The sequence below is a fragment of the Bacillus rossius genome, chromosome 1 (assembly GCF_032445375.1).
Source record: "Bacillus rossius redtenbacheri isolate Brsri chromosome 1, Brsri_v3, whole genome shotgun sequence".
NCBI lineage: Eukaryota > Metazoa > Arthropoda > Insecta > Phasmatodea > Bacillidae > Bacillus > Bacillus rossius.
In genome coordinates this window covers 123,545,604-123,558,586 of record NC_086330.1, presented here as the reverse complement: position 1 = coordinate 123,558,586, position 12,983 = coordinate 123,545,604, and the positions used below count along the sequence as shown (strand labels likewise).

General features: G+C 41.9%; 1 protein-coding gene across 8 annotated transcripts in view; it reads right to left on the bottom strand.

Moving 5' to 3' along the window:
* LOC134544578 (GTPase-activating protein skywalker) overlaps positions 1–12,983 on the bottom strand; it is a 95,196-nt gene that overhangs the window by 59,710 nt on the left and 22,503 nt on the right. For all 8 annotated transcript variants that reach the window (XM_063388491.1, XM_063388501.1, XM_063388489.1 and 5 more), the window contains 2 exons: positions 2,209–2,583; positions 1,008–1,196 (listed from right to left, as the gene is read on the bottom strand). In XM_063388491.1, coding sequence (XP_063244561.1) covers positions 1,008–1,196; positions 2,209–2,530 — 511 coding nt within the window. In that variant the 5' untranslated portion in view covers positions 2,531–2,583. The remainder of the gene's footprint in view (positions 1–1,007; positions 1,197–2,208; positions 2,584–12,983) is intronic.

The following is a 12,983-nucleotide window of genomic DNA, read 5'->3' as shown; positions in this document are numbered from 1 at the left end:
TCATGACAATTCACTGCTGCACAAAATACCACAGCAGAGAAATATTCAGAGGAAAGGAGATATAAAATATTCTCAAGAGACATTACTAGTGAAAAATTTGAGGAAACAAAATATATGCCACTACATTTAATAGGTCTGTTCAACGGACAGCCAAGAAGGTACAATACGGAAAAGGTGTTACAGTGCGATAATTGCACAACTAGCTACGGAAATGGGTGGGTGATAAAAATACCGCCATTCAGTTAGTTTGAGAAGAAGCCAAAACCTTGTCTGGCAGCCCGCCCATAATGAGGTAAACATCCCGCTCCGTGCCACACACCTATTTCTGCGACATCCAGACAGGAAGAAACTGCAAGTGTGCAGGCTTACAATGCCTTCAGGAGCCCGTTGTGAACTCTGCAGCCTGTGTCTCCAAGTCTATGTGCTGTGAATGCTTAAACATGCCAGTAACTAGACGATGCTCTATTTTTGAGCTGGAGAACACGGGATAGCATATGCTTCTTTAAATGAAGCTCCACTGGCTGCATCACAACCATCAAAACTACCTGGGTTCAAAACACAAGCTACAAATATACAATTGGAGAACTCATAACTTTGACAATTTTTGTTTGCCACTAAGATCACTACCACCTACACCACACTTCACAAAGAATGTTGAAGACAACACTGTCATTTGAAAGCTAAATCCAACTGAGAAAAACAGCAATATGCTCATATAGCAAATTTGGTTTCCATGTCCCCTGAACACAGTTCCCGAGATAAAAGCTAAGTCAAATAGAAAAATTTATATGATTAACATTTAGGAGAAAAATTTAACGGGTGAAAACTTTTGTCCTCCTAGAGCATTAAAAATATACTGACATACAAACTGCTGTAACAAGGTGCAAGGGTTTAAGTAAATAAGGATAGGACAATAATCATGTAAGCTTATTTCTAAGGAAAGATGTCTAACAGCACAATATGAAAGACAGATTATTCAAAGTAGAAGGGATAAAGAAGACACATACCTGTCATGAAGTGCAGCAAGATTGCAGTGATAGGGTAGAGCGCAGGGCTGTACGTGATGTCTGGGCATGCATAACCCAACACACTCATCACGCGGTCTGCTATGTTACGGCCTTTACGAGTAAGGTGATAGCCTATGCAGTGACTCTGCTCCACAAATGGCGGCAACATAATTGGCTTGTCAGAAATCTCTGTTGAAAATATTCATAGTTTACTTTTTTTCTTGACATTCATTAACATTATATATAAGTATAGCACAATTGATATTGCAAAGATGAATTCTGATGGTCTCTTGTTGCTAAGTCTCCTTATATACAACAAAATCACTGAAAAAAAATCTGCTGTTTCAATGAGCTAGCTATAAGACCAGAAATATGTACCCAGGCACTCATCAAGTGGGACCCATGTTAAATATTATTGCAGTGCAATAATAAATAAATAAATGAGTCCCAAACAAATCAAGTACGTATTGATATCCATTTTAATAAAAAAAATTAAAAAATAAAGTAAAAAAAAATTTAGTTCCCCATAGATACACTAAATAAGCAAAGATTAAAATTAAAATAATAGTTAGAAAAAATATTTTAACTATGAATGTTTACCTGAATTTTTACCAACAGCAGATTACATTTCAGATATACCTAGCCTAATATTAATAATAAAAAGTAATATTTAGTGCCTGTAAAGAGAAACATTGCTATGAATTGCATTGGAATAAAAATGTCTTGTAAATACAGTACCTAACATAAAGAGTGAAGGATAAGTCCTGCATATTCAGGGGCACATGCAGGAAGGGGGGAAGGAGGAATATATCCCCTCCCTGAAATCTTATAAAAATGTATCATTCCCACCAACAAAGGAAATAATTTAAAAGCAAACAGCAGACAAAGTTGGCGTACCCCCCCCCCCCCCCTCTCTAAGACCATGATATTTCTGCGTACGCTCCTGGCCATATTGAATTTTTCAATTTTACGCTATAATTTCCACTTTTAAGCTATTTATTAAAATATTTTACACGTGGCAGAAATATCTTCCAATGCTAATACACCGTGAAACAATATTATTGATGTTCCTGCCTGCAACCACCAGGATACACAGCAACAAATGACAGTAATATTATCCTCATTACACCAGTCCACAAATGTAAGGATGTACAACAACAGAGGGAATGAAAACATTTGCAATGGGGATGACGGTACTGACCGGTGGTGCCGAACAGCTGGTTGACCATGTCCCAGTAGAAGCCCTCCTGCAGGTTCTTGTCGTGGGCGTGCTGCCGGCACAGCACAGGCCACAGCTGCGAGCGCACCGTGCTGTTGATGGGCCACGCGTTCTCGCGCACCGCCTGCTTCAGCTCCTTCCCGCGGCCCGCCTGCGCCAGTGCCAGCACCTCGCCCAGGGGCCTGGGGGGGGAGCGCTTGGCGGGGCTGTCCGCCGTCACCGAGATGCCGGTGGTGTCCACGTGCGGCGGGAACACTTCGTACACGTCCGCCTCTTCCTCCAGGGCGGCCAACATGTCTGGCATCGCCGCGCGCCGCCGCACCGCTCACGTCTGGTCGTGAACCATTCTCACAGCACCTTCCGACAAACACAACGGCTTACTTGGCCATCATGACCCACACGATTCTTGCAAGCTGGAGCAACAGTATAGGAGCGAGAATGAGATGGTACGGTCATGTGAACAAAATGGGAAAATAGAGGCAGCCTAGGGAAATGATGCAGTTGAAGTGCACAGGAAGAAGGCCCCAAGAAACACCAAGGAGGAGGTGGTAAGAGCAGATAGTTAAACGGGTTAAGGAGACAGGAGCAGAATGAAACAAGAGTGAAGGAGGACGAATGTTGGAGGAGCAGAGGAAGATGGTTGCTGACCTGGCCACAGACTGGAAGCAGTTTATCATGATGACCATTGCTAGTTCACTCGTGCTTCGCTGTATTTGTCGGTGTGTTGTCCTGATTATCTGTTTAGTATCATCGTGAAATTCCTCTGTATGTTGCTCTGTTGTCCAGAGTTTTGTTGTATGTGTATTTACTGCATCATCGTAACCCCATTTTGTTTGTCTGGGCTGTGATTTTGTTTTTAACTAATTCCTTACACTGAATTCTCTGTGCTGTCTTACATTTAACGTCTGACATCAGCTGAATTTGGCTTGTTTCCTGAGTGTGTGTATTTATATTTCTTTGTCCAGTTTTCAGATGTTCTCTATAACACAAAACGCAAACCAGCAATGGCGTATATTATAAATAATGATTTAAATCCACAATGATATCTTATAAGATATCCACACAAAAACCATAAATAACCTGAAAGAAATTATTATAAGTTTTAGTCCAACTCACAATCAAGTAACACAGAAAAGGACTCACAACGAACAAAACTGTCTCTCTGAACAAAAGCCACCCACTAATAAACTTTCACCGGTTGGGGGTGGGGGGGGGGGGGGGGGGGGGGGGGGGACACATGACCTTGAGTTGTGTGACAATCACATGGTCAACAGAGGATCGGTTGCTGTAGTTATTATCATGTTTAGCCTGTATTCTTGAACCAGCATGACTTGAGTCAACAGAGGCTTGTTCACGGTTACTGCTGCTTACAGGAATGGTTTTGTGTATCCCTTCTCATTTACCAGCATCCCTGAAATGGCTGTTCTTAATAAATATATGCCATTTCAGCCAGTATTTTAAATTAAAGCATCACCCATTAGCCACAACAAATCAGATTAACATACAACACTAGTACTAACATACACAGTGTGCCTTAAGTTCAGCCATCTTTTCTCAATGAAAAATCTTTCCCATATATATTTACTATTAAATTTAATATTTTAATGGGAAGATGTCCTTACTCGAAATTCAAACCTTCATATCAATGCAGATTATAAAAATGTAATGTGAAAAATTTGAAAAACATTTTACACCAATTCACCGCCAATAAAACTCCACTCCGGGCAAAGGCTGTTTTTAAACATCTGCCACAGGAATATAAGACACGAATTAATATTAATTGATTTTTAACTCATAATTTTGAAAAAAATGCTAAAAACACCATTTCCAAGCAAACAAGCCTGCATGGATACTATCATTTTCTTCTGTTCCTACAACCACCAATACAAAGAGCTTAGTGAAGGGTCATCAGTTACATTGCAATGGTTTTAGTTTTCATTGCATTCTCTATTAGTAATTAAATAATAAACAATAACATGTATTACCAAGCAAACAGACTGATTTGTGGAGTTGATCTTCGTAGCGCAGTTGACGTAAGCACTCCACTTCATTGCAAGGTGTTCAGGGTTTGAATCCAGAGTAAGACATAAATGTGTGTGTATGTGTGTGTGTATGTGAGACATAAGTCTAATTGAGAGTAAGCTGCCCCGATAAGACTGACAGCATTAAAGCAGGGTGTGGTGAAAAGCCTCATACAACCAACAGCTGTGTGCAGTTGCTAAAACAGACATGTGCTCATGGGACAGGTGCCAACAATTGCATCTGCATGCCCAATAAAAATTTACCTAACTGTGAATCTACATCAGTTCTATATTACATAACTTGTGGAATTACTGTACTGAAGTTTACATGACACACAGCTATGCTGTAAAAAAAAAAAAGAAACAGGTGATTGGTAAGAGATTTTAGTTTTCTATAGAAGTACATTAGAGAAACTTTTCCACTAGTTTTCTAGTTATACTTTTAAAAAATCATACAAATACACTTTACCAATTTTTTACACAAACAGAACCAAATGTAACATGATTATTTCTTTATTTACCACCTACTGGCTCACTACCAAGAGGAACTAAAAATGGTTTTTAAACATTACCTAGTAATATGCAGAAAATAAATTATTATATAATACGTATCAACCTATCTTAAATTATGTAATCTCTGCTGGTGATGGAAAAATTATTTTTCCAGAAAAAACAATGGTTAGGTATATTTTCCCTCAAAATTTTCACTCCCATCTCTAGTGACAAAAGCAATAGATTATGGTTTTCAAAGTACTTGGGTATCATGCAGCTCTATGCAGATGAATCTTCGAGAGGGTCTGTAAGTTTCGAAGGCTATAATGGTTCTTAGCACATAATTATTACTCTAGCCTCTTTACGTAACAATAATGATGCTTCAGTTACCAAAGATATCCAAAACTGAGAAAATAATAGTGTAAGGAGGTTAGGCACTGACCTACCCTAACATTGATTCTTTAGTGTGGAGTTTTGAGAAGATAAAAAAATATTTATTCTTGTGTTATGTTTCGTATTGAAATATTTGTCTCTGCATTCCTTAAATGTTTTTCTATAACTCTTTTGTTTCTGTCGGTGATTTCTGGCAGAGATGATTTATAAATTTAAGTTTAAGCCGGGTTTTGGGAAGGAGTAAGGAAGGGCCGTCCAGCTGGCGCCAGGTGTTTGAAAGTGTTGTGGTGTGACCTAGTTAGCTGTGATTGGCCAAGTGACGTTTCACTTTATTTGGGAGAAAATCGCTGTATGCTGCCGCCATATTGTGCCGGAACTATTTCTTTATAGGTTGCCAGAAGTTATTGTAAGCTGTTAAATAATGGTAAAGTAAATGAATTTGTGGTTTAAAATATTGTATCTTTTTTTGTTAAACTTATGTTACTTTGAAGTTTATATTTGGCGGAAGTAAGTGCAAATATTGACCGCGGAAAGATATGAAACTTTGTCTTTTGGAGGGAGAGAGAGGCTTGTAACGGTGATTTGGAAGGAGCTGTGAAAACGTGGTGAAAATAAAGCTTTTCTTTTGTAGTTGGGCGTTATTAAATTTATTACTGGAGAGTGACCCACTAAATATTTTGGCGCCCGAACAGGGACCCGACGAAGTTGAGTACTCGGGTAAACAATAGACAGTGTAGAGTGAAAAAAAAAAGGACAAAAGGAGTTGTTTGTGAAAAGGTCGGCGTCGGCGTGGCAAATGCAGCGGAAACAAAGGGCGGTGTAATCGTCTTGGGAGCATGACTGGAGGTCTGCAAAGTGCAGAATAACGAATGCGGCGTAAATAGTCACTCGCGGTGTAATCACGGGAGGAAGTGTGATTCTACGTGTGAAGACCACGTGGTACAGCGGCAGAGGCGACCACGTGGTACAGCGGCAGAGGCGACCACGTGGTACAGCGGCAGAGGCGACCACGTGTCTACAGCGGCTGAGACGACCACGTGTCTACAGCGGCAGAGGCGACAGCGTGGGACAGCTCGGCAGAGGACAACGGCCTAGGACACTCCGTGGACGACATGGCGGCATTCGCAGCGGTCACCAGGGAACCCGTCAATTAAGGTCGGAGATACACCATCACACTCCCCTACATACACAGTATCAGCAGAGTATTTCGACTCGTCGGTTTGTGTTAATAGCCTATTGATGGTGTTATATTTTTCTTTGTGAAGTAGTTGTGCACTTTTGTTATGTAGGGTCTTTGTAAAAAAAAAAGCATAAAAACGTGCAAAACAGGATAAGGTGCAGTGGTGTAAGTTGGAACTGTACTCTTTAATCATTGATTAGCTGTACACGTGCGAGATCCTGTTTGGTTTAGTGGAAGGGAAAATGTTTGTTTTTTGTTTGTCTATTTAGAGTAACTGGTGTGTGAGTAAATAATATCTTTGTCTTTGAACATGGCGCCAGTAAATACTCGGTCAACTGGGGCACTAGCCACTAGCGCAACAGGTGCTAGTTTGGAGGACCTGCCACTAGTAAGTGTTGGGGTGCTCGATCAGCAAGGGGAAATAGTAGAGCAAGGGGAGGAACAATCTGTCGGGGACATATCCACAACACCTTCGCCAGCAGGTGAGAGTAACCAGGATCTAGCGTCACTAATTAAAGAAATGTTTGCGGTACACCATCAAAAGTTGGAAAATTTAAAAGCAGAGATCAGGGGGGATTTTGCAGAGTTTCGCTTGAGGCAGGAGGTTTTGGAAGAGCGGCTTGCTGGACGTTTAACAGAAGCGGAAAACCAAGTTTCCAGCCTAGTGCAGGAACAGGTGGCCATTAGGGAGCAAATAGCCAAAGTGGAGGAGGAAGTAAACACTCACCAACTTGATGTCAAAAACATAGAACATCAGCTGACATCCCTAGAGGGAATGATGGCCAGCAGCCGAGGGGAATTTTTGCTCGTTAATCAAGAGCTAGAGACGGCTAAAGCAAAACTATCGAGCGAAAGTAGGTTGCAGGAAGAAGCCATGGCACAAACTCGCAATGAGATGAACCAGTGGGGGCGAAAGATAGACGGGAACGAAACCAAGATAGGGAACCTCAGTCAAAAGTTAGCTACGATAGAGGGAGAACTTAGCGCTGGGGGGTGCAGTGGAAACGGTATGTGTCCAAAAAGGCGTCTCACACAGCCATATCAGGACCGAGACATCCCTAAATTTTCGGGGCAGGATAGGGTACACCCAAAGAAGCATCTTGGCAAACTACATGAATTTTTCGCAGTTTATGGGTGCTCGGAAGATGAAAAACTTTTTGTGGCAAAGAGATCCATTGTAGGGACAGGTGAGAATTGGTTGAGGCTGAGTGAAAACCGCATTACCACATTCAGAGAATTCGAAAAAGAATTTACAAGTGAATACTGGGGGAAAAGGGTGCAAGGGATAGACCGAGCGAATCTGTATCAGGGGAGATGCGTGGCAGGGCAGCTAGAGGCCCATCTTAGCAATGTAGTTGAGCGTAGTAGGTATTACGATACGGCATTCAGTGAGGAGGAGATAGTTACTCTCGTGTATTCACAAACACCTGAACATGTACAAGAGGCGCTGGTAGGAAAGGATATATCCACTGTTGAGCAGCTGCGCAAGGTACTTAAAGAGTTAGACCGTATCAATGCTTGGAGAGAGCCACGAGGAGCGTCTGGACAACCAAAGAGTCTGGGGGTCGATAATTTTTGCTATGGCAAAGCAAGTGGGGGGTATCAGAGCCAAGGTGGGTATTTTCAGGAAAAGACCAGCAGCAGTAACCAGGACTCCAATAACAGCCACTGGGGGACCAGGCCATGGAAGGGAGGAGGATCTGGTAATGGGAGGGGGCAAGGTAGCTGGAGATACGGGAAGAATGGTAGTGGTCCAATAGATGGGGATGATAGAAAAGCGGGTGCAGGACAGGGAAAAAGGGGTGAGAAAGAAGGTAAGATAGATGAGAGAGGAGGCAGCGGCGACCACCGTTCTAATGCCCAAACGGGAAACGAAGTGGATCGTCGAGGCTAGGCAGTCAGGCTAGGGCGATCGAATCTGTTGAAGGGCCGGTAGGTGGGTGTAGGCCTATTAACATGGCTGCTGCAATCTTCACTGATGATAGAGAATTTTTATTGTCTGAAGGAGCCCAGAAACCAAATAAAGTATGTGTTCCTGAACTAATGTGTCAGATAGGGGACCAGGAGGTGGCAGTCCTTTTTGATTCAGGATCGGAAGTCAGTGGGATTTCCGAACAGTTCCTAGCAGAGCTAAACAAGCAGGGATTCACGTTTCCCATACTGCCCGTACCTCAGCTGACAGTAATTGGGGCCACCAGGGGTAAAAGCAGAAAGGTAAACAAGCAAATCTTTTTGGATTTTCAGTTAGGGAGAGAGACCTACCGTGCAAATTGTCTGGTTATACCCAGATTAACCAAGGAGGTGATACTTGGCATTGACTTCATGCATAGTCACAACATAGTTGTTGATTTTCTTCAGGCTAGGATTTTCATTAAAGGAGACCCTTATGCTATGGTGAAGAGTGACAACTGGTTGGACCGGAGTCCGGGGGTATTGAGGGTACAGTGTGTGGAGGATTGGAAGGAGGGTAAATTGGAGGAAGAACTAGGCGAAATGTTAGAAACGGACCCACAACAAATTCAAAGGGTCACCGCTACACCTTGGGAGGAGGAGGTGAAGCATATGCTAGAGCGATGTGAGGTGGGAAGTGAGGAGGAAAGGATGCAGTTAAGGGGACTGTTGCTTGAATTTAAAGATGTTTTTCGGGGAGAACCTGGGCTGACCACCAAGTATGTGGCCAGAATACCCATGAAAGACGACACGCCATTCAGAGGTAGGAGCTACCCGATCCCTTGGGCATGTAAGGATGAGGTTGAGAACCAAATTAGGCAGATGGAAGCTAGCGGCATAATCGAGAGGGAACAGTCCTTTTGTAAACCCCTTGGTGTGTGCTAGAAAGAAAGATGGGAGGGTGAGGCTATGTGTAGATTCAAGGGCATTAAAAGGTAGAATTGTTCCTGATAGGCAGAGTCCAGTGGATCCCAGCCAATTGTTCACTGCGTTCTATGGATGTAAATACATCAGCACGACTGATTTTGTAAAGGGGTACTGGCAGGTGCCACTGCATGTCAACGATAGAAAATACACAGCTTTTCTTTACAAGGGGCATGTATACCAGTTCAAGGTACTGCCTTTTGGTTTACCTAATAGTGTAGGGGAGTTCTGTAGGGCGGTGGATGCTTCCTTAGGTCCCGAATTAGAATCCAGAGTTCGAACCTATGTGGATGATGTGCTAATTGCAACAGAAACGTTTGGCGAGCACTTGGAAATTCTTGAGCAGTTGTTGTACCGAGTAAGGGAGGTGAATTTAACCTTGAACGTATCCAAAACAATGTTTCTAAGGAACAAGGTGATTTTTCTAGGTTTTAGGTTGAGTGCGGAGGGAATAAGACCGGACCCGGAAAAGGTGAGGTTAATTAGAGAATTTCCGCGACCCAAAACTGTCAAAGAACTGTGAGGATTTTTGGGATTGTGTAATTTTTACCGAAGATTCGTTGAACGGTTCTCAGATGTGGTGGCACCTATGTTGAATTTACTTAGGAAGGATGGCGTTTGGGATTGGAATGACCAATGTGAGAGTAGTTTCCACAGGGCAAAAACCCTTTTCGTGGACAATTGTGTAATCCGGCACCCTGATTTCACCAAGGAATTCTACATCAGTACAGATGCCTCCAGCTATGGATTGGGTGCAAAGTGCTTCCAGCTAGGGGAGGAGGGGGAAGAACACCTGATAGCCATGCTAAGTAGGAGTTTGAATGCAGCTGAAAGGTCCTATACTGTTACGGAACGGGAATGTCTGGCAGTAGTGTGGAGCCTCGAGAAATTGAGAAATCTAGTGTTAGGCAGTAAAATCATAGTGCAGTCCGATCATCATTCACTAGCTTTCTTACAATCATGCAAACTGATGGGGAGCCGTCTGACTAGGTGGTGCCTAGCTCTGCAGGAGTATGACTTGGAGATTGTTTACATCTCGGGCAAGGAGAATGGGGATGCAGATTTACTAAGTAGGACGATAATAAAGCAAGGGGAGTTAGTTATGGAGGAGAAACCCCGAGCAGGACCCATTATGGCCATTATTAATGTGGAAAAGGATGATGAACTATTTAGGAAGTTCACCAAGTTAGGGGAGGCCCAAAGGGAAGATGAAGTCTGGGGCATGATCGGTATTAGAAGATGAAAATAAAGATGTCAACCAACCACAAGTCCAGAAGCTGCTTTTGTGGTACTGTATAACGGGTAAAGTACTCTATAGGAAGGATGATTTGGGAAAATGGAGACTATGTATACCTAAGATATTAGTCAACCAATTAGTATGGCATCTTCACCGATCCACTGGACATTTTGGGAACAAAAAAGTATTTTGGTTAGCAAGTAACAGCTACTATTGGTCTAACATGGAAAAGACAATTAGGAAAATAATTAGTAGTTGTGACATTTGCCAAAAGGCGAAGTACCCGAATCGTAATTGGGAAGGTAAATGGGAACCGATTGTTCCATCAGGACCAGAGGATCTTTTAGCTGTGGACCTATATGGCCCACTGCCCAAGTCAAGGGGAGGTGTCCAATACATTTTCGCGGTATTGAATGTTTTCACCAAGTTTGTGCTTTGCTATCCTTTAAAGAAAGCCACGGCAGCGGCATGTGTTGACAAGTTACTCAATCATTATTTTGAAAGAATGGGTGTACCTAAGAGAATACTGAGTGACCACGGTACCCAGTTCACTGCGGATGTTTGGCGCTGGGAGTTAGCCTGGAAGGGCGTTGATGTGATCTATAGCTCTGTCAGGCACCCGCAGGGGAATCCGATTGAGCGTGTTATGAGGGAAATAGGGAGATTGCTACGCACCTATTGCCATGAGCAGCACAGCAAGTGGGCGGAAGCTGTACCACTATTAAATAGTTTTTTTAATGAACACATTCACAGCAGTACAGGTTTTTCACCGCAGGAACTTACCAGTGGCAAAATTCAGAGGGACAGTCTAGCCCTAAAATTTAAGTTTCCTAGTGGGGAGGAGGATCAGACTAGTGACAGGATTGAGGAAGTTAAACTGAAACTTAAGCATGCAGCATTGAGGAGAGGAGTACAACAGAGAGTTATAAGCAGTAACTTCAAGGCAGAGGATTTGGTACTGCTCAGAGTTTGTGGGAGAAGTGATTTTATGTTAAAAGAGACGAAAAAACTGGGACTGCTATATGAAGGGCCGTTCAGGATCACTAGGGAAGTAGGAAAAAATGTCTGGGAGATTGGACACTTGACTGATGGCGGGGGTGTTCGAGGTAGCTTCAACCAATATTTGTTAAAGCCAAACATTATTGAAACATAAATGCAATCATGTGGCGCCATTTTCAAGCTGATTGGGGTTTCGAGAGTTGTTTCGTGTTGCATTGTGAGTATGTTTGATTTGATGTTTGTCGTGTGGTTAGTGATGTAACAGGATAACCTGCATAACATGTTGGCTTTAAGCAGGAAATCTCTCGAGACATTTTGGGACTCTCATAAGTGGGTTGTTGGTAAGAGCCAATGTGGGTTTATTTTATTGATGGTTGTGTACAAGCAGATTTGTGCTAAGGGTGTACTTTTGTTTTGTTTGTTAATTACAAGTCTGTAATTTTGTCTACTGGGATTCTGTGACTCCTATTATTAACAGTGTTAGAGAAAATAATTAAGTAAAACTAAACACTTGTAAATGGCTATCGTGTTTTGTAAGGTAAGTGGTGTAACAGCTGGAAGGAAGTAACTAAGGGAGAATTGGTTTCCGGCTTGCACATACCTCAGGCAAAAGTTAAATTTTGTTTACTCAAACTCCATTTAACTTGGGGGGTTGTAAGGAGGTTAGGCACTGACCTACCCTAACATTGATTCTTTAGTGTGGAGTTTTGAGAAGATAAAAAAATATTTATTCTTGTGTTATGTTTCGTATTGAAATATTTGTCTCTGCATTCCTTAAATGTTTTTCTATAACTCTTTTGTTTCTGTTGGTGATTTCTGGCAGAGATGATTTATAAATTTAAGTTCAAGCCGGGTTTTGGGAAGAAGGAGCAAGGAAGGGCCGCCCAGCTGGCGCCAAGAGGTGTTTGAAAGTGTTGTGGTGTGACCTAGTTAGCTGTGATTGGCCAAGTGACGTTTCACTTTATTTGGGAGAAAATCGCTGTATGCTGCCGCCATATTATGCCGGAACTATTTCTTTATAGGTTGCCAGAAGTTATTGTAAGCTGTTAAATAATGGTAAAGTAAATGAATTTGTGGTTTAAAATATTGTATCTTTTTTTGTTAAACTTATGTTACTTTGAAGTTTATATTTGGCGGAAGTAAGTGCAAATATTGACCGCGGAAAGATATGAAACTTTGTCTTTTAGAGGGAGAGAGAGGCTTGTAACGGTGATTTGGAAGGAGCTGTGAAAACGTGGTGAAAATAAAGCTTTTCTTTTGTAGTTGGGCGTTATTAAATTTATTACTGGAGAGTGACCCACTACAATAGCAAAGCACACAAATCATCTCATGATGAAATAAAATGCCTACTTAAGAGTAAGCAAAAACTTATATATAAAAAAACTAACATATAGGCATAGGGTCTGAACAATGTAGACCCGATACAAAATGAAAAATTGCATGCAATTGAAAGTTGAAATATTTTTTTGGGAAAATGAAATTTTTTGGGAAATGAGCAAGAAATTAAGTATATAAATAATAATATATAAGGGAGCTGAAGAATGATTAGCTGAAAGGTTGG